The sequence below is a fragment of the Erpetoichthys calabaricus genome, chromosome 13, assembly GCF_900747795.2.
Source record: "Erpetoichthys calabaricus chromosome 13, fErpCal1.3, whole genome shotgun sequence".
Taxonomy (NCBI): domain Eukaryota; kingdom Metazoa; phylum Chordata; class Cladistia; order Polypteriformes; family Polypteridae; genus Erpetoichthys; species Erpetoichthys calabaricus.
This window is the reverse complement of record NC_041406.2, coordinates 106,160,809-106,182,554: the sequence shown is the minus strand read 5'-3', so window position 1 is coordinate 106,182,554 and position 21,746 is coordinate 106,160,809. Positions and strand designations below refer to the sequence as shown.

Here is a 21,746-nt window from a genome sequence, read left to right as displayed (position 1 = left end):
ATGTTGTGTTGGTGAAAATTTTAAAACCCTGTACATCTGAAAGCTAATTTCATTTGGAAGATAATAGTCTGAATAGGACAGCAATGTCTTAGCAAGAGCATTAGACTTTGGTTCCTTCTGTGTATATTTTTCATTTGATTATTGATTTGAGTTTCCTTTTTACAGTATACAAATATACCGATAGATTAATTTGAGACTCTAAATTACACTGCTTAATAATGTGTTTTGTGTTGGAGTTTTTTGCCTTTTATGATTATTTCTTTGCTCTTCATTGCTGAAATTAGATTTTCTTTTTCATTTTTTTATATTAAATTTAGCTGACATTTTGTTAAATATTAAATAGATGAACTTACCTTTCAAGCAGAAATGCTTTTAGACTCAAAACTACAGGTGTATGATGGATTGCGGGAGAACAACTCATATACAAGTAACACAAACAAGTAATATGCAGTTTCACATTCTTTGAAATTATCATCCATATGTAATATTTTTTATATTGCAAGGAAATAATGTTGAATGGATTAATTCATATAATAATGCATGAGCTTGTACAGTAGTATTGATCTATGTGTGTGATATTGTGACGAAGTGGGTTCGCTCCACTCTCCCATCTTGCTTGTGGGAGCTTTTGAACCCAACACTGTCGGGCTAGGCAGTGAGGCACAACAAAGCAAGAGGATGGTGGAAAAGTGTAAAGTGCTTTTATTAAAAAACCAACAAAACAAGTGTTCAGATAAATAGTGCAGTGCTTCATATCTTTAAATTAATAATCCATAAAAACAAGTGAAAACGGTGGAGGTTAAAATCCATTAGAAAATAAACATCCTTTTTAAAAAAAAAAAAAAAAAATGAAGTTAAAACAATGCCTGGAAACAGTCTCTTTAAAAACACAAAGCATGGTGCCCTGTTTTACTGGTGACTCCCCTACTTCTCCCATCCAGGCTAGGCAGGGGCCAGGGGAGTCACCCTACATGCAGCTGACCTTCTTCACTCAACTGGTCTGGTGGCCTCCCAATCCCTGGCTTCGTTTAGCCCCTACCAGACCGAGACTTGGCCTTACCCCCAATGGCCAGGACTCTCATGCTGGGGATTCTATTCCAAATCTCCAACTCCCGCCAACCTTCTCCTGGTCACTTCTGCTCCCAACAAGCGCTCACCAGGAGCAACCACTACCGTCGGCCCTCGGGTGTTGGCCAAACACCCCAGTCGGGCTCACTGTCCCAGCTGCTTGTCATCAGCGCAAGCCTGCGCTCGTTCTCCTTCTCTCCTGCACCAGCTCTCTCCCTCCTGCTTCCTGCCGTCTTCTCCTCCTTTACCTTCGTCCTCTTTCTTTCTCTCTCTCTCACCCCCCCCCTCCCTCTCTACTAGCCGCCTTGTGCTTCTATTTATTACGGGGAAGTGGATCAGCTGTGGCAATCAGCAGCTCCCGGGAACAATTACGGATGCGGACAACTCCTCACCTGTGCACTTAAGTGGGAACCACCCACATCACAAACATCCTTGAAACCGCTCGGCCACACAAACCATGCCCCCTCACTAAGCCACGATTATTTTAAAAAGTGGCCTTTTTGACGTGAGCTGTGGACCAGCTACACCACAGACATAAGTAAAATAACTTGATTGTGTGTGTATATATATATATATATATATATATATATATAATATATTCTACCGTTTTGTTTCACTTCTGAATTTCAAGCAATAATTATCAAGTTGATTTTTCACATTTGACTTCAGTTCAACTCACCTGCTGTAATTAATTTACTGTGAACCTGTTTTTTTAAGCCTGTTCATTGTAAAAATAGGTATGTAAAGTACATTGAGCAGTTAAAGTGACATTGTACTGTTGGGTTAATTGATGTATATCTATCTTGAAACTTATTCCAAAACATTTAACATGTCTCTCTCATAATATTTTTTTTTTCTTTAGGGAAGAGATGGTGGTGAATATGCCCTTGGCTTGACTCCAACAGGAATATTGATTTTTGAAGGGGCCAACAAAATAGGCCTGTTTTTTTGGTAATTTGTTCATTATTTTGGTTCATCTTTAAAAGTGGCAATAATCTTACATTGACTATTTACAACTCATATTTTTTAACACTCATTATCAGCAAGCATATAGCCAACCATTTGTGCATTTAAAATTCTGTATAAATTAATTTCAGCACCGAAAAAAAGGGTTCTCTTTTAAAACTTGTGAACAAATGGTATTTTGTTTGTTACTGCTTGTGCTGATTGACACATTTATAAAACAAAAGACGCTAATGGAGAGGTGCGAAGGAATTTAAGGTGGCCCAGGATTATGAGTTTTTTCGTAGGCTTCAGGGATTCTAGTGTTAGGGATTGGTGCTGTGCAAGTGAGAGTTGCTTTTGACAGGATACATTAAACTGTAGTGTTTGTTGATCTATTGTTTACTAAACTGGCTTATCCAGGGCAGGGGGTAGCTGTAGACTATTCTAGCAGGCAATGAGTACAGGCAGGAACAACCCCCAGTACAGAGTGCCAGCCAATTGTAGGGTGAAAAAACACACAAATAAGGGCATGAGTTAACATTGCCAGTTCACTTAACCTACATATGTTTCGACTTTATACACTTGAGCAAACCTACATGGACCCACCTACAAACTCCACACAGGCATCACCCAGTACGCAACCCCCAGACTTCCTTTTGTCAGGCAACAGAGTAGCCACACTGTCATTGTTGCCCTAATTTCTTGATTACCATATTTATTTTAACTGTGGCCTTAAATTTTGAGGAAAAGTATCCTTTTAGACTTATTTTAATAATGTGGTGCATCCTTTCTGGTTGGGGAGCAGGCCCCCCTAGTCACTGCTAAAGCACTTCCACGTGTCAGTAATACCTGCAGTCAAGTTCACATTCACTGAAGTTTCGTTTTTTTTTTTTTATGTTCTTCCATGGTTTGGAAGCAAAGACGTCAGTTAGGAACTTGGCCAAATTTATATGGTGATTAGATCATGCATATTCAAAAAGGGTGCATTTTAGGACTGTACACGGTTACTGGTCTAAGGTGGCAGGAAGTAGCTAAAAGCAGGTGTGCATGAACATAGTTATAAGCTGATTTGATGTATATGAAGGAACTTTGTGTGAAACCTGACATCTATAAGTTTTTTTTTTTGTTGTTTTAAACCAAATTTTGTGTGTGCACGTACTCTGTTTTTGCCTTTCTAGCATTAGGAAAATTTTGTATGGAATCTGAGAAAGGTTTTTTACATGAGGCTTCTGGAAATTTATATAGTTTCCCTGATATAATGATTAAATGCATTTCACCACACAGCCAAAAGCAAGTCTTCATTTAAGCCAAAAAAAGTTTAGAAGTCTATTTTGCCAAAACAGTTAATGAATTAAATGTGTGTGTATAGTCTGTTTTGACCACTAACACAATCCAAATTTTAATAAGTCTTTGAAATGCACCCCTGGTTTCAGTTCTCTTGTTTTCTTTGGTCAGAAATAATGTCATGTAAGCTTTATATGTTACTGTTTTTATTTGATTACACTGTTTTGCAGGAATAATTATTCACTCCACACAACTAGGGCAGTTAAAAATGGATACAATCTTTCCTGCATAATAGCGCTGTTTTTTTTTAGTACATGTAAAATTTGCAAGACACAGAATGTTAATTTTAGAGAGGCAAGAAGCTTTTGCAGGAATATCCAAAAAGTGTATTCAGGGGGAACTGAGTCAGGAAACACTAAGTAAACATGGAAGCCAAAGTCAGTGAATAATTCAGAATTGTAAGTTCAATGACAAGATTGGTCATAAAGAAAAAGAAAACCTAAGAACAGATATGAATTTGCACAGTTCTCATCAACCTAACAAATTTGACAAAGAGATGAAACTGCACAAAAGAGAAATGAAAGAGTGCCAGTTATAAGGTCCAAACATTACAGTCTTCTATGAAGCATCATTTAGCTTCTTCTGTGTTAAGACAAAGTGCAGGCTGCCAAAAGGTAGGGCACAGAAAAAGCAAAATCACAAAATTTTGCAAAAAATCTAAATTCCTGGAAGGAGTGAAGGAGATAGTTTGTTAAACCTGAACAAGATAGAAAATGAAATGTTAAATTTTAAAATTAGTTTAAAAATTAAAAAGGAGAACTAATAAATAATACATTTCTAAACATAAGGTAATTTTATTTTTTGAATTGTCCCAAGCATACCTCTTATACGGTATATTCTAGCCACAGTGGTGTCACATGTAATAGGGCATGTACCAAGACTGACAATGATGCAATTTCCATTAAACAAGATTGCTCTGCTCCACGATGACATCATTGTTATAACAATAAAAAAAAAAAATCACATACAGAAAGAATTAAACTGCAATGTACAAAATATGGGAAAACAGATTTCTTGTTGCAAAACCCCCATGCCATTAAAGAACAAAAGAAACTGCCTAGAAAGGTGTTTTCTTTAGCTTATAAGTCTTTTGCTTTGATAAACAAATTGCACACATTTACTGAGTGAGGACATATCTCACACTTTTAAAGATGGCTACCATGACTGTGTAACCATTCCCCTGTGACAGCATTCACATGCACACATGTAGGACCTGCACTTTAACAACATGTGGTATCATAGCAAGAGAACAACAACATGTGTTAACATAGCAAGAGTGTGTTATCATAATATTTCCCTCTGCTTACCCTTTTTCTATGGGTTAGTGTACTCATCAGGTTCATCACTGGGTAAGTCTACTGTCGTACCTTAAGATTAACACACATACACACAGAAATTTGACAGTGCCCTTCGAATGACACAATTACAGCCGGTTAACCTCTAACATGTTAAACCACACAAGTGCCTTAGGAATAACACAGTCTGTCAGTATTCTGGCATTTTAAGAGACTTACTTACATCCATCCATCCTCTTCCGCTTATCCGAGTTCAGGTCGCGGGGGCAGCTGCTTGAGCAGAGATGCCCAGACTTCCCTCTCCCCGGCCACTTTTTCTAGCTCTTCCGGGAGAATCCCAAGGCGTAGACATAGTTCCTCCAGCGTGTCCTGGGTCTTCCCCAGGGCCTCCTCCCGGTTAGACGTGCCCGGAACACCTCTCCAGGGAGGCGTCCAGGAGGCATCCTGATCAGATGCCCGAGCCACCTCATCTGACTCCTCTCGATGCGGAGGAGCAGCGGCTCTACTCTGAGCCCCTCCCGGATGACTGAGCTTCTCACCCTATCTTCAAGGGAAAGCCCAGACACCCTGCGGAGGAAACTCATTTCAGCCGCTTATATTCGCGATCTCGTTCTTTCGGTCACTACCCATAGCTCATGACCATAGGTGAGGGTAGGAACATTGATCGACTGGTAAATTGAGAGCTTCGCCTTGCGGCTCAGCTCCTTTTTCACCACGACAGACCGATGCAGAGCCCGCATTACTACGGATGCCACACCGATCCGCCTGTTGATCTCACGCTCCATTCTTCCCTCACTCGTGAACAAGACCCCGAGATACTTGAACTCCTCCACTTGGGGCAGGATCTCACTACCAACCCTGAGAGGGCACTCCACCCTTTTCCGGATGAGGACCATGGTCTCGGATTTGGAGGTGCTGATTCCCATCCCAGCCGCTTCACACTCGGCTGCGAACCGATCCAGAGAGAGCTGACGATCATGGCCTGATGAAGCAAACAGGACAACATCATCTGCAAAAAGCAGTGACCCAATCCTGAGTCCACCAAACCGGACCCCCTCAACGCCCTGGCTGCGCCTAGAAATTCTGTCCATAAAAGTTATGAACAGAATCAGTGACAAAGAGCAGCCCTGGCGGAGTCCAACTCTCACTGGAAATGGGTTCGACTTACTGCCGGCAATGCGGACCAGGCTCTGGCACCGATCGTACAGGGACCGAACAGCCCTTATCAGGGGGTCCGGTATCCCATACTCTCTGAGTACCCCCCACAGGATTCCCCGAGGGACACGGTCAAACTCCTTTTCCAGATCCACAAAACACATGTAGACTGGTTGGGCAAACTCCCATGCACCCTCTAGGACCCTGCTAAGTGTGTAGAGCTGGTCCACTGTTCCGCGACCAGGACGAAAACCACACTGTTCCTCCTGAATCCGAGGCTCGACTATCCGACGGACCCTCCTCTCCAGGACCCCCGAATAGACTTTTCCAGGGAGGCTGAGGAGTGTGATTCCTCTGTAGTTGGAACACACCCTCCGGTCCCCTTTCTTAAAGAGGGGGACCACCACCCCGGTCTGCCAATCCAGAGGCACTGTCCCTGATGTCCATGCGATGTTGCAGAGGCGTGTCAACCAAGACAGTCCTACAACATCCAGAGCCTTGAGGAACTCCGGGTGTATCTCATCCACCCCCGGGGCCCTGCCACCAAGGAGTTTTTTGACCACCTCGGTGACCTCAGTCCCAGAGATGGGGGAGCCCACCTCTGAGTCCCCAGGCTCTGCTTCCTCATTGGAAGGCATGTTAGTGGGATTGAGGAGGTCTTCGAAGTACTCCCCCCACCGACCCACAACGTCCCGAGTCGAGATCAGCAGCACACCATCACCACCATATACAGTGTTGACACTGCACTGCTTCCCCCTCCTGAGACACCGGACGGTGGACCAGAATCTCCTCGAAGCCGTCCGAAAGTCGTTCTCCATGGCCTCCCCAAACTCCTCCCACGCCCGAGTTTTTGCCTCAGCAACCACCAAAGCCGCATTCCGCTTGGCCTGCCGGTACCTATCAGCTGCTTCCAGAGTCCCACAGGACAAAAGGGTCCTGTAGGACTCCTTCTTCAGCTTGACTGCATCCCTCACCGCTGGTGTCCACCAACGGGTTCGGGGATTGCCGCCACGACAGGCACCGACCACCTTACGGCCACAGCTCCGGTCAGCTGCCTCAACAATAGAGGCACGAAACATGGCCCATTCGGACTCAATGTCCCCCACCTCCCTCGGGATGTGGTCGAAGTTGTGCCGGAGGTGGGAGTTGAAGCTACTTCTGACAGGGGGCTCTGCCAGACGTTCCCAGCAGACCCTCACAACACGTTTGGGCCTACCACGCCTGACCGGCATCCTCCCCCACCATCGAAGCCAACTCACCACCAGGTGGTGATCAGTTGACAGCTCCGCCCCTCTCTTCACCCGAGTGTCCAAGACATGTGGCCGCTAGTCCGATGACACGACCACAAAGTCGATCATCGACCTGAGGCCTAGGGTGTCCTGGTGCCAAGTGCACATATGAACACCCCTATGCTTGAACATGGTGTTCGTTATGGACAATCTGTGACGAGCACAAAAGTCCAATAACAAAACACAGCTCGGGTTCAGATCGGGGGGGCCATTCCTCCCAGTCACGCCCTTCCAGGTCTCAGTGTCATTGCCCACGTGAGCATTGAAGTCTCCCAGCAGAACGAGGGAGTCCCCAGAAGGTATGCCCTCTAGCACCCCCCTCCAGGGACTCCAAAAAGGGTGGGTCGGAGCATACGGACAAACAACAGTTAGGACCCATCCCCCCGACCCGAAGGCGGAGGGAGGCTACCCTCTCGTCTACCGGGGTAAACCCCAATGAACAGGCTCCAAGTCGGGGGGCAATAAGTATACCCACACCCGCTCGGCGCCTCTCACCGGGGGCAACTCCAGAGTGGTACAGAGTCCAGCCCCTCTCAAGGAGATTGGTTCCAGAGTCCAAGCTGTGCGTCGAGGTGAGTCCAACTATATCTAGCCGGAACCTCTCAACCTCGCGCACTAGCTCAGGCTCCTTCCCCTTCAGAGAGGTGACATTCCACGTCCCAAGAGCCAGCTTCTGTAGCCGAGGATCGGACAGCCAAGGTCCCCGCCTTCGGCCACCACCCAACTCACACTGCACCCAACCTCCTTGGCCCCTCTCATAGGTGGTGAGCCCATGGGAAGTGGGACCCACGTTGCCTCTTCGGTCTGTGCCCGGCCGAGCCCCATGGGTGCAGGCCCGGCCACCAGGCGCTCGCCATCGAGCCCCACCTCCAGGCCTGGCTCCAGAGGGGGGCCCCGGTGACCCGTGTCCGGGCAAGGGAAAACGCCGTCCAAAGTTTTCTTTCATCATAGGAGGTTTAAACCGCTCTTTGTCTCATCCCTCACCTAGGACAACTTTGCCTTGGGTGACCCTACCAGGGGCATAAAGCCCCGGACAACAGAGCTCCTAGGATCATTGGGACACGCAAACCCCTCCACCACGATAAGGTGGCGGTTAAAGGAGGGGAGACTTACTTACTTTCAGCACAAACAACATCCATCCATCCATCCATTTTCCAACCCGCTGAATCCGAACACAGGGTCACAGGGGTCTGCTGGAGCCAATCCCAGCCAACACAGGGCACAAGGCAGGAACCAATCCCGGGCAGGGTGCCAACCCACCGCAGGACACACCCATACACCAAGCACACACTAGGGCCAATTTAGAATCGCCAATCCACCTAACCTGCATGTCTTTGGACTGTGGGAGGAAACCGGAGCGCCCGGAGGAAACCCATGCAGACACGGGGAGAACATGCAAACTCCACGCAGGGAGGACCCGGGAAGCGAACCCAGGTCCCCAGGTCTCCCAACTGCGAGGCAGCAGCGCTACCCACTGCGCCACCGTGCCGCCCACAAACAACATACAATGTTTAAAATATATCTCAGACCTAAATATTACTTTGGTCTCTAGAAATACATTCAAACTGCAAAGGCTCAACATCCTTGGCCATTTATCAACCAAGAATGCCTTACTTTTTGTACTTTTCCCTACTATTGGGTGGAGCTCTCACCCTCAGCCTTATTAAACCTCACAGCACAGATGAGCCTATGGAAAACCTCTGGCTGCACTAGGTGCTCAAAAAAATGTACTTTATTACTTCAATCACTTTAGACATGAAGACAAAGCATATAAAGTTAAAAGCAGCGTGATATTTATTACATGAATAATAATACCAAATATGGGAACAATGGATAGAAAAAAGATTGATAGTAAAGTCTGGATATATTTAGTCTTTAGAAAAAGCTTATTAAAAGGTAAAGATGTCAAGGATGAATGTCGCAGGCGGCTTGTGATCTAGCACTCGAAGCTGTTCATGAAATACTTTTCTGACAATCAGATGGAAATGGCTGCACGTTGCTGGAACCCTCTTCTGATGTTGCTCTCGCCCTCCTCTGATGTCGTTCTGTTGTCTTTTGATGTCACTCTTCAGATGAGGCATATTTATTATAAAATTCTTCCGGGGGTTTTGCAAGGTGTGATTGCTACGTGCACTTGATTGGCTGGCTGTCGATAAGATGAATGAATTTGCTCAAACTCTCATCAGTTTGAGTACATCCATTTTCCCAATCAATACAGCTTCTGATCTTGCGTAGTACCTACTAGCATGTCTTCCTTTCCTAGGCTGTAAACCCATTTACCAACTTGTTGTCCCAGATGTCCATCCTTTCTGAGGTTATAAAGTAATTGATAGCCTGAGGCATCACCATTGTCTTCCTGTTTTTGTTTGAACAGCAGTTTTAAAAGTGAGGTACAATTTGGGAAGAGGATATGCTTTGATGTGTCCTGTATTTAAGTTCATCTAGTGTTGTCTTGAGCAAAATATAATGAAAAATATAGACAAAAATATGCAGATTTTGCACACCACAACAAAGAGTAACATAAAACGGCAAGGATAGAATCCCTAAAAATGGCAAAAATTACCAAAACAAAACATAATTACTTGCTCTCGGTTCTAGGTCTTCTCATAAGTTTTGGATACAGGCTTTAATTTACCTAGTCCAAAATACTCCTCAGTTACTTCATCGTGTGACATTAAGTCTTCCTTAAGCATTCTGAATCACTGCAAGATCCACTTTGAATATAATATTTTCTGCAGTTGACCTTGCATTCCTCTCAGTATTCTTCTGGAGTATTGTGGAATGCACCATTAATTATTTGCATAACTGGTATGTTCATATCAGAAAGAAAATGACTGTGTTTGAAGAAAAGCCAAACAGACATGTACAAAAGCAAGCAAGCAAACTCCATACATCTATTGACTAGAATTGTTGGTATCCAATAAATGGGGTGATGCCATATTTTTTATATAAAGAGCATTACAACAATTTAGACAAGAACAAGCCATTCAGACCAACACAGTTCACTAGTCCTATGCACTTAATTCTTCCAAAATAACAATAAGGTTCTAAAAGTTCTACTGTGTACCACAGTACAGTACATTGTAATGTATTCCATGTGATTATGCTTCTCTGCGTAAAGATAAACATCCTAATGTTTGTGCAAAATTGACCCTTAACACATTTTCAACTGTGTCCCTTTGTTTTTGCTGAACTCATTTTAAAGTGATAGGCATGATTCACTCTACTAATTCCTTCATAATCTTAAACACGTTAATCATATCTCCTCTTAATGTCCTTTTTCATAAACAGAAAAGGCTCAGCTCTTTTAATCTTTCCTGATAACTCATCCTCTGTAGCCCTGAAGTCAGTCTTCTCTAAACCTTTTGTAGTGCTGCTATGTCATTTTTGTAGACTGGAGACCAAAGCTATACACATTACTCTAGTTGAAGTCTAACATTTGCCTTATAAAGCTTGAGCAAAACCTCCGTGGACTTGAACTCCACACGTTGTGCTATATAACCCAATATTCTGTTAGCCTTTTTAATGGCCTCTGAACACTGTCTGCCAAAGTATAGTGATCAGTCTCCTATATTTCTCATAATCGCTACCTTCAATTTTCAAACCTCCCATTGTGTATTTAATCCTAACATTTTTACTTACTATGTATAATACATTACATTTACTCACATTTAATTTCATGTACCACAAAACTGTCTGTATGCTATCCATGTCCCTCTGTAATGATTCAACAGATTCTAGATTATCTGCCAATCCACCTAGCTTGGATCTGCAAACTTGACCAGCTCTTCAAGAATTATCTCAAATAAGCTTCTGCAGTTGTCTACAAAACAACACAATAGAAAAATATACCAATTCTGCTCCCTTTAGAGGGGTACTGCAAAAAGAGTTTTAAAGTTTGTCTTTGATACCTGGTTGGCAGCTTCTTGCAATACTATTAAAAAACATGGATTCTGTCAACAAAAAGTAACATGCAAACACAGTTTTCTATATTTGTAAACTTATAGGTGAACGGTCACATTTTTCTATCTTTTAATAGCAAAAAGTATTCTTTCATGTGGACATTTTGGAAAAATCATGATGTGAAACAATTTCATGTAAATCAGAAGAGAAGAGTGGATCAATTGGTGGTCTAACATTTAGTGGGTGGATAAGCTTAATGTAACAAGATGGGCTTGACATGCACAGCATAGCTCATGCCACTGCAGAATCTGGGTAGCTAAACAGCTTGACTGGGGGATAAAACAGTCTAGTCAAGATTTCGACATGTTAATTACAAATATGGTTTCATTTGTTCTTGAGGCCTTTTATTGTTTTTGCCGCAAATAAAGATTTCTCTGGGTTTTTCATGGGTAAAAATTTCAAAACAGAATTTCTGTTAATTGGATTCGGTTTCCATGTCTGAACATGTTAAGATATAATAATTTTCACAGAGTGTGATTATTTTCTTAAATCAACCATATCATTCTTCCAGAAAAATGCTCTATCAGTTGACATATCATGGTTTGCAACTCTGTGTATGTCAATAAATTTCTATGTAGAAAATTGACCTTGAAGTGATTAATGAACATAGCAGGAAATTCATCACTAATATATTCTCATAGATCCACATTAGTGGAAAAAGACTTTAATATTAACATTTTTTGTTATGAAATATAGCTTATCAGTAAGATCTGACCTGTAAAAATTATTCTACCTTTAAATATATTGCTGGCTTTTTTCCTTATACTGTACTTTACAAATCAAAATCTTTTAAATGCCTTTGCAGAATATTTTTTTTCCTATTGAAGTAGTCTTCTCACATTTCCTAAATGCTGGTCAGAAACTTTTTTTTTGTTTGTTTTTGGGACATTTATTTTTTTTGCTGAAAAGATGGGCCTTATGGTAATGTGAAAGAAGCTGAAGGTTCTTTCTTGTTTCAATCTGCCTGTATGTATTATATACAACTTTTTGCTTGTTAAAGTAGTATTGTTAGATTCTTGGTTCTTGTCTTTTTTATGTCATGCACTGCTTAGTGTTTAGCATTGTCATAACACTTCCCAATTATTTCAGGCCTAAAATCACCAGGATGGATTTTAAGAAAAACAAACTGACACTTGTTGTTACAGAAGATGACGATCAAGTAAGTGTGGTGTTAATAACTGAGCTGATGATTAAATTGTTTTGTTACAAGTATTTTATGTTAAGTGTTCTTACTTTCCCTTTCAGGGCCATGAACAGGAGCATACATTTGTCTTCCGGCTGGAGAGTGCTAAAGCATGCAAGCACTTGTGGAAATGTGCACTTGAGCATCATGCCTTCTTCCGGTTGCGACAGACTTCTCATAACAAAGCAGGCAGGAATGACTTTGTCCGTCTTGGTTCTCGCTTCAGGTTCAGGTGCTTCAGATTTTAAAGATCTCTAATGTAAAAGTCATTGTGAATAAATCAGCTCCACAACATTGTTCTTTGGATGGCTGGTATCAATAAATTGCCCCAATTGTGTTGACATTCTTTATGCAAGTTTTCAATAGTCCCCCTTGATATTAAGGCAGCTGCCTCACCTTAGCTGCTTCTGAGAGTAGCTGTACTTTCTCAGTAGACCTAACAAGGACTAATGACTCTATTATCCTTTCTAGGTAGCCTGATTCATGGCAAAACACCACATCCAATTTAAAGTATGCATATGTATACCATATATGTGTACATATGATTTCCTTTGCTATTCTTTATTCAGTATTATAAACACAAGCATATACACTGACATTTACAATAGATTATATGAAAAAATGTGAATCTTGGTTTTGACATGTGACTCTACATTAAGAAGAGTCGGGACTATATTGTACTAAATCTGTACTACTTCATATTTTCGAAACTTTATTAACAATCTAAACTTAATGATAAATAAAAAATACATGTTACTGCTTCTTAGTAGTAAACATTTGAGACACATTCATGAACAGCCAGTGTGCACAACATGAATCTTCAGAAAATGCACATAGCAAAACAGAGTATGCTACTTCAGTATGACATAATAAAAAAAGAAAGAATTAGCCTTAAGTGAATTGATGATTTAGATGTCATTGTCTATAACAATAAAGGTTGGATGTCTGCCCTGCAAGGTTAGGCTAATGTTTAAATATTGTGTTGACAGCGGACGAACAGAGTATCAGGCTACCCACATTGGACGATTAAGACGTACAAGCACATTTGAAAGAAGGCCTAGCAAGCGATATCCATCAAGAAGACCGTCGACAGTCAAAGGTAGTTACGTTGTGCTAGAGTTCTGTCTGGAGTTCATCCCTGGCATCAGTCCTAACACAATGATACTAATATGAGTAGATCTCTGTAATTATAATGTATGTCAGTAAAGAATTAGTATTGTTCAGTGATGAGTGGATGGGTATTTTTTTGGTTTTTGTTAAAATGATGATAAATAGTTTGTGAAAAATGGATACAATTAATGTGCATCTTTAACACTAGAATTTGTGAAGCCTACAAAAAAAAGTCGTATTCCCGGCCCACCTTAAATTCCTTTGCATCTCCCCAGCAGTATCTTTGTTTTCCAAATGTGTTGACCACAACACCCACCCTAGAAACTGACACAGCTGAAGTTCTCACAGCTCAAGTATCCTTATATTGGTGTGAGTTGCCTTGAATTGTATAGGGTAAATAATATCTCATTATTTGGAATACATACATTTCATATGTGTTCTGTGTCTGTAACAATCTGGGTAAATGTAAGATGATAGGAAATGCGAGGCAAGAAATGTTGAACACATAACTAAAATACATTTTTTTCATGTTATAGTAAAAATTAATGTGTGAAGACTGAAGTCCGTATGTCAAATAAACACTTTCACAAAAGGCATAACAAAACAAGTGTGCCTTTCGGAATAAAAAAGAAATTATTGAATTTACATGTTGCTGTCAGTATGTAAAAACGAAGTCCATTTATTAGTTGCATGGGTAGGTTAGAGATAAGAACGACTGCCTCAGACTCAAGAGGTTGTGGGTTCGATCCCGGGTCTTCCCTGCATTTTCTGTTTTGAGTAGTGACCTGATATTATTATTACTATTATATAATAAAAACATGCATTTGATTTATGTCTGTAACACCCGTTGCAAATTTTTGCTACTTGCAAAGTTAGTGTCTTTTTAATTCAGTTTTATTCTCTCAGTCACGTTAACATGGTACAACGAACTTGCCTCTCCCTTTCTGAGTTGATGACGTTTATCTCCATTCTTTTCACAAGTAAGTTTTGCTACTTGTAAAAGATATCGCTGAAGGAATATAAGCAGACACATAAACACTGGTGAAGCATGTCTTCTTGGTATCTTGTTACTTGAATTTTTGTGTTTTGGTTTTATTATTGAATAAAAGCACACTTGTTTTGTTATATACCTTTGTGAAAGTGTTTATTTTATATTCCAGTAACCACGTGAATGATATCAAATCTGTCTCTGCCTCTCTGATGCGCGCACGCACACACACACGCACACACACACGCACACACACACGCACACACACACACACACACACGCATACACACACCCATCCATGCATGAAAACATAATTATTTGGAAACACTATGTCATTTGAACATCGGACAAGATTTAAAAAAAAAAAAAAAAAAATTTCCACATTATGGTGCATGAATACTGGGAATGCAGACAGACTTCTTCTTTTTGGGCGCATACACCATCAGCATGGTACTGCCAGATCTAAACACTAGCGTGGAGAATTGCACGTGTACTGAAGGAATTTTAGCTGCAGTTGGAAGTTCCCATCCCACTTTATGGTGCCAAGCAGAGTTGTGTTGTGGTGCAGCAGTCTATCAGCCAGTGAAAGTGACATGAAGAAGTTGTCAGTTATTACGGTTCTGCCTTTGTCCAGAAACAGTTTTATGACAACAGTCTTGGAATGTCCATCTCCCATGGGACGACTGGGATCTTTTCCTAATTAAGAAGTGGCATTGCACATGGACATGCAAATCTGTCGTTATCACACATTTTGCACGGATATCTATGTTGTCAAAGTGCAAATGCCACATGAAAGTCTGATGGCTTTCACAGGGCATTGTATCTTTGATTGCCGGTACAACAAATAGTTCTGAGCAAAAAAAATTCTGTTTTAGTTATGTATTCAACCCTTCTTGCCTTGCATTTCCTATTATCCTACATTTACCCAGATCATTGTAGACACTGAACTCACATGAAAGGTATGTATTCCAAATAAGAAGATGATATTTACTCTGTACAACTCCAGGCACCTCACACCCAGATAAGCAGACTTGAGCTGGGAGAATTTCAGATGTGTCTTTTGGGTGTGGATAGGATAGCAGGCTGCTTGCTGAATGACACATTTGTAAAACAAAGATGCTGATGGAGAGGTGTGAACAAATTCAAGGTTGCCTGGGATTACGACTTTTTTCATAGGTTTCAGGGATTCTAGTGTTAAAGATATCTCCCAAGTGATTATAGTAGTTCAGGGAAAAAGATCTTTCTTATAGTTGGTTATACTGAGTAACAAAAGTCTTTCCTCTTAATATGAAGGCTAAGGTGTTTGTCTTCAAACTAAAATGATGCAGCTGTAGTGTGCAACATTTTTGTATGTGTGTCTTTTTCACTCTTCACTTCTTAATTATAATTATCTACATTATGTTCCAGATTTATTTGTAAAAAAACTTTGTGTTACCGTAGTGCACTGTATTTTCTAAAGATTTGGTGTTCCACAAAAATTGCACAGTATATGTGTAAAAAGTACTATCTGTTACTGCTTTGAGAAAAACAGCTGTTATCTTGGTACAATGTGTGTGAAGCTGTTGTAATATACTATATATACATTAATGTAGTATGTACAATAACAAAGTAACCATCTTGGTAAATTGGTATGTGGGGAATCTATTTGCAATAAACTGTGGTGTTTTTTTTTTTTTTTTAAAGGAATTAACCCACCTAAACCCCTTCACCTAAGGTAAGTACTTAACAGCATGCATTCTATGTTTGTCTTTTTTGAGGTAGGCCTTTGTCCTTTTCTTGACACACTACTGATGAACAATTTGTTACTGCTGTTAATAGAATATACTTTGTTGTCCTGATTTTAATTGATCACCTTTAAGATTTTGCAACCTGAATTGATTATTTTGTACTCAAGTACTGAGCTGCTCTACAAAAATAAGCAATATTAGTAAGGCGTGGAGCATCAGAGTGACTGTATTGCCTAACGCTAATTCAGGTGTCTCAAATTCAGATCCTTGAGGGCTGCAATGGCTTTAACTGTTCATTGCATCCAATTTTTTAATTAAGATAACTCTTACTGTTTCTGGTAATTGTTTATATGGATTGGCACTGAAAAGTATATTCCATTTTCAGCAGTTATTGGATACTAATTAAGAAAGTGGCCAATTACTAAGGCATAGAAAATGCAGAATTGCCTACTGCTTGTCATCTGTCAGTTGCAAATAGGTGTGCTAGCACAGTATAACACATTAGGATAATGTGTGCTACTGTTCCAGAAACATTTTTGAAGTTTGAGGAGAAAGTGAATTCTGAAAGTAGATCTATAATTATCTGTGCAACTTTTCATTTTATAAAAATAAATGGAAAATAACACACATTGGCCACATATTGCTGAACAATATATTTGAAAAACAAGAATGAGTTGATAACCCATAAATCACTGCATCACCAAAAAAATTTTTATAATTTGTTTAAAACTGAAACACTGTCCGTTTTATTAAAATATACATAAGCCTACAGTAAATTATGTATATTATGCTACTAAGAGTTATAACATTTTCTGAATGCAAAGTTTTTATTATTAGTACAGAAGAATTTTTTTTTATTCTAAAAATTTTCTTGAAATAGCCTTAAAGACTGTTTTTGTATTCTACTGTTTACAATGTAAGCTCTATTTAAGGTACAGTCTAATCTGATTTTTTTTTTCTCCTTTGCATTATTAAGTCTTAAGGCAAAGTTCATCAACTGTTGGACTCACACACACTATATAAATTGAGTGGATTTTCAGTATTATTTCCTAAGTCTGTACATACTGATATGCAGTTGCTGAACAACAAACCTCTTTCCCAGGGAATAGGCGTATTTTTTACCCCCTTGTTCTCAAAGATATATTTGCCTGTAATGTAGTGTTAAGAAATTAAGACACCAAAAAACATATGAAGAAAAGTATACAGACTCTGGTAAATTTCAGAAAACTAAATACTGAATTGAATGAATACAGGATTTCTCATGACCGCAAGCAGAGACAAGACTGTAACAGATAATCATGTTGACAAAAAAGAGGAATAACAAGTGTTTGTTTTGTGGCTTGTTACTCTGCTAACAGCAAGGCAGTGCTACCAACTCTTACTATAAATAATTAAAAATGGGTACAACTTTTGTTTGGTTGAATCCATGTAAAATTTGTGTTATATCTAACACTGATTTACCTATAGCGTTTGTATTTCCATTATGTCTAGTTTTGCTGCTTCTGTTTTAGACAGTATAAAATTAAGATTTCTTAAAATGCAAGATGTGGACGATCTAGTAAATTAATCTATAGCATGAAGAATTTGTTATGGTAGTGTTCTGTTTTCAGGCTTTTCAGATTGTTAAGATACTTCAGGAATATTGCAGGAAGGATTAACATACAGTAGTTGTGTGTGAATTCTGTGCTGAGTGATATACAGTGCATCCGGAAAGTATTCACAGTGCATCACTTTTTCCACATTTTGTTACGTTTCAGCCTTATTCCAAAATGGATTAAATTCATTTTTTTCCTCAGAATTCTACACACAACACCCCATAATGACAATGTGAAAAAAGTTTACTTGAGGTTTTTGCAAATTTATTAAAAATAAAAAAACTGAGAAATCCCATGTACATAAGTATTCACAGCCTTTGCCATGAAGCTCAAAATTGAGCTCAGGTGCATCCCGTTTCCCCTGATCATCCTTGAGATGTTTCTGCAGCTTCATTGGAGTCCACCTGTGGTAAATTCAGTTGATTGGACATGATTTGGAAAGGCACACACCTGTCTATATAAGAGGAAGAATTCCCTCTCGTCACACTATTTAAAGTTGTTTGATTAATTTCGATGAACTGGTGGCGTGAAGGACGTGTGTTAACTCACTGAGAATTTTAAGAAAAGCAAAAATATTTTAAAAGCGTGCGGCAAGCAATAGACATTCAACTCAATGTCAGTCAGTATAGTTAAACTTATCAAATATGACTGTTTGTAGAATTATTCAGCAAGATTTATCTTATCACCCATGTAAAGTGAAAATAGTGCATACTTTTTTATGACTAATTTAGCTTTTTTTTTTTTTTAACTCTGTTACTTGAATTATTAAATGGTACTGTATATGTTAAACTATTTGCAAGCTTGTTTAGAAAAAATATTTTTATAACGTGGAGCTCATTTTAAAAGTGTTCTTAAGAATTGTTAAGATAAGGGAAATAAGCTGCATAGATTAGTTTTTGAGCTACTTTGTTAACAGCCACAATGAGTCAGGTGAGTAAGGTAAGTGTACATGTTCTCCTTTCAAAAAATCATCACAGTGCACCCCAAGAATTTCTTTCTCTCAGTTTTACTACATGTTACACAAGCCATTTGCACTGCCAGTGATATTAGGAATCTATTACTGTTTTGAATGATAATTCATTGGCACATTGTGTGGGTGTGGGGTTTGCTGCATCTTCTTGTGTGCACATGGGTTTCCTCCAGGTGTTCCAGTTTCCCCCCATAGGTAAAAGACATGCAGGTTGTTGGCTTTGCTAAATTGGCCCTGCTGTATGGTGTATGTGTGTGTTCATCCTGTGATGGACTGGCTCCCTGTCTTTGTGTTGATTTCGACTTGTGCCTAATTGTTGTTTTAATAGGCTCCAGCAACATGGTTTAGGATAAGCAGGCTTTGAAAATGGATAGATGGAGTATTTTATTTACAATACATTTTTCCCACTTTTCTCTCTCAGTAATATTCATGTGAGAAGTATGCTTAAAAGGAAACAAAAACATTAAATTTTTTTAACTGGACGTTATTTCCAGTTATTTTATTTTGACTCTTGTCATTATGATAACAATTCCCATCTTGGGTCTCAGAATGGTACTGATTTTCTAATTTGGGTGAAAGTTTAGGAACCCCCGCTCTAGACTAGGCCTGTGGATTCCTAACCTAAAGAATTAAAGCAGTAATTAGATGAATGGTACAGTGGAAATTTGGTTTTATAATTTTTATGAAATATTTCAAACTAAATAATTCCTATGCTGGTAGAAGTTAGGAGATTAACTTTTACATTAAGTAAGAAAAACAGAAAGGTCTCCATTGAACTGTGAACTGTTTTTTCTATTTTCTTTTTTACTCGAGACAGACATTCAGTTTTTGAGTTATGAATAGAGCTTGTAAAGTGGTAGTCTTTTTTCTCATTTACTTTTACCCAGGTTTTTTTTTTTTTGCAAGATTTACAAAACGTTATGTGTTGTATTATTACAAGTATTATCTATAAATACGCTTCAGTTTTATGTGTTAATATTTTAGTTCATTATACAGTAGTTTGTGGGTTTATTGTTTTAATTTGTCAAAGGGTTTAATATTTGTATATAATGGAAAATAAAGTTTAATATTCTCAGTTAATTACTAATTTTTACATTTTTTTTGTTCTTATTCTAGTGCTCATAATACTGCAGACCCAAGTCTTTATTCGGTAAGATGCAAGATTTTTAGGGTTATGCAATTATTATGCATTTCATGTTTTTGCATTTCATAGGTATGTGGTATTTTTCAGTTTTATTAACTTGCAATTTTAAGTGATTATTACTGTGCATATTCTCTAAAGATTGCGTAAAGTGATATCCAAAGCTACCGTTTCTTGTATAAACCTTTAAATGCATAGTTATAAATTATGAATTAAAAGCTTTTAAAAAAAAAAAAGAGGTAAAATGTGGGTATTAAATAACTGGTACTTACAGCAATGCATATTAAATAAATAATACAGAATATAATTTAACAGAATGCCTGTTTTAGAAATATCAGGAAGTAAAAAGAAACATATACAGTACATTATGTCTATTTTTAACTAACAACTGTCTTCCCTAATTGTTGCTCTTCTTTTAGCCTCATTACAAACAAAACATTTCTTCTGGCATTGATCACTGGCATGCTGCTCACCCAGTTCATCCAGTGCATATGGCATCCTCAAGGTAAAAAACTACTCACAGGATTTTTTATGTTTTCAACTGTATAGTAAAATCATTTTCTCAGAATAGGCATGTTATGTCACAGCTTATTATCCAGTGGATTTTACTTTTTTCAAGGTTTTAAGATTGTTGTACATTTTGGCTCAAGAAAATTCCACAGTTGCCATCAATTTATTTTAGTTAATTAACTATATGTAAAAGTCACAGCTACAATGGGCTATATAGTAAAGGTGCAAATGAGATGCCTTCATCATCCTTCAGAGTACCACTGTATCCACAAGTCTAAGACCTATTCACAAGGCCAGCCTCACATATGCAATTTTTGGGCACAAGTATTTATCCGTCTTTCATTGTTCAGATGTTGAAATTAAAGATCTGTATACAGTGAGATTAACAACTTACTTTAAAATTGCTCCAAGCAGTATCATTTATGTTCAAAAAATCCTGAATGGTAAGACTTCTCTCCACATGCATATAGATTTCATTTTTTTTAAATTCAGAATCCAAGTTAAAATTGGACAAATTTTTTCAATGTTGTCTGTTTATTGTGATTCTTTAAAGCAACAACAAATATGGAGATTGTTTTTAAAGACAAATTTTAGTCTTAATTTTTATCAATGCCAGTATTGCAAAATATGTATTTCTCTAAACTGCCTTCACTGGATTCTGAAAATAGTATCCATGCTTTTTGTTCACAGTATTGGTAAACTGTGTGAAACTGACATATTTTGTTCAGTGGCTATAGTATTGTACATTATTTTTAGAATTTGTGAACTTCACGAACAGAAGTATGGCGTATTTATGACAAATATGTGTATGCTAAATTAATATTATGAGGTTAAATTATACCTAATAAAAATAGCACAGTGAAAAATTAACTTTTAACCTCATTTCAGTTGTGAAAGGGTTTTAAGCAAGCTACTTGGTGTGTGAGCAGCAGTCTCATAGGCCACTCTATTTAAAAATGAATTGTTGAGTGGCACTATGTGAAAATGGCATAAAGTACTAAAATGATCATGAATTAAAATATTCTATTAATAGTAACATTTTTTTTCAGATATTAGATTTATAATCCAGCTGGGATGTTTTTTTTTCTATAAATGTGTGCAGCTCTGGTCTTGACATACATCCCTGTAGCACTTTTATGTTCTCTTTAATAATAATAATAATTCATTACATTTATATAGCGCTTTTCTCAGGACTCATGAGGCTATTCTACTACAGAGATAATCCCGCAAAAAATCACAATCTTGATGTAACTTCACGTTTTCTCCAAACAATTTGTCAAACTAAATTCATAGTGTCATTGTATTGCTTTAGTTTAAAACTTTACATTCCATTTATTTTTTTGATCTTTTTATTTTTGGTACAAGTGTTTCAGTCATTTCTATTGACCTTGTAGCTTATTACAAACTGATTCCTTCTACACATTTAAGATGAATCCTACTTGATGCCTTTGTTACTGACTTAT

General features: G+C 38.8%; 1 protein-coding gene across 1 annotated transcript in view; it reads left to right on the top strand.

The window, feature by feature from the left end:
* The window catches only part of epb41l4b (erythrocyte membrane protein band 4.1 like 4B), a 547,093-nt gene that overhangs the window by 336,113 nt on the left and 189,234 nt on the right, over positions 1 to 21,746 (top strand). Inside the window, exons 9-15 of the mRNA XM_051936130.1 lie at positions 1,931 to 2,019; positions 12,149 to 12,218; positions 12,305 to 12,474; positions 13,232 to 13,341; positions 16,024 to 16,054; positions 19,749 to 19,782; positions 20,193 to 20,278. Coding sequence (XP_051792090.1) covers positions 1,931 to 2,019; positions 12,149 to 12,218; positions 12,305 to 12,474; positions 13,232 to 13,341; positions 16,024 to 16,054; positions 19,749 to 19,782; positions 20,193 to 20,278 — 590 coding nt within the window. The remainder of the gene's footprint in view (positions 1 to 1,930; positions 2,020 to 12,148; positions 12,219 to 12,304; positions 12,475 to 13,231; positions 13,342 to 16,023; positions 16,055 to 19,748; positions 19,783 to 20,192; positions 20,279 to 21,746) is intronic.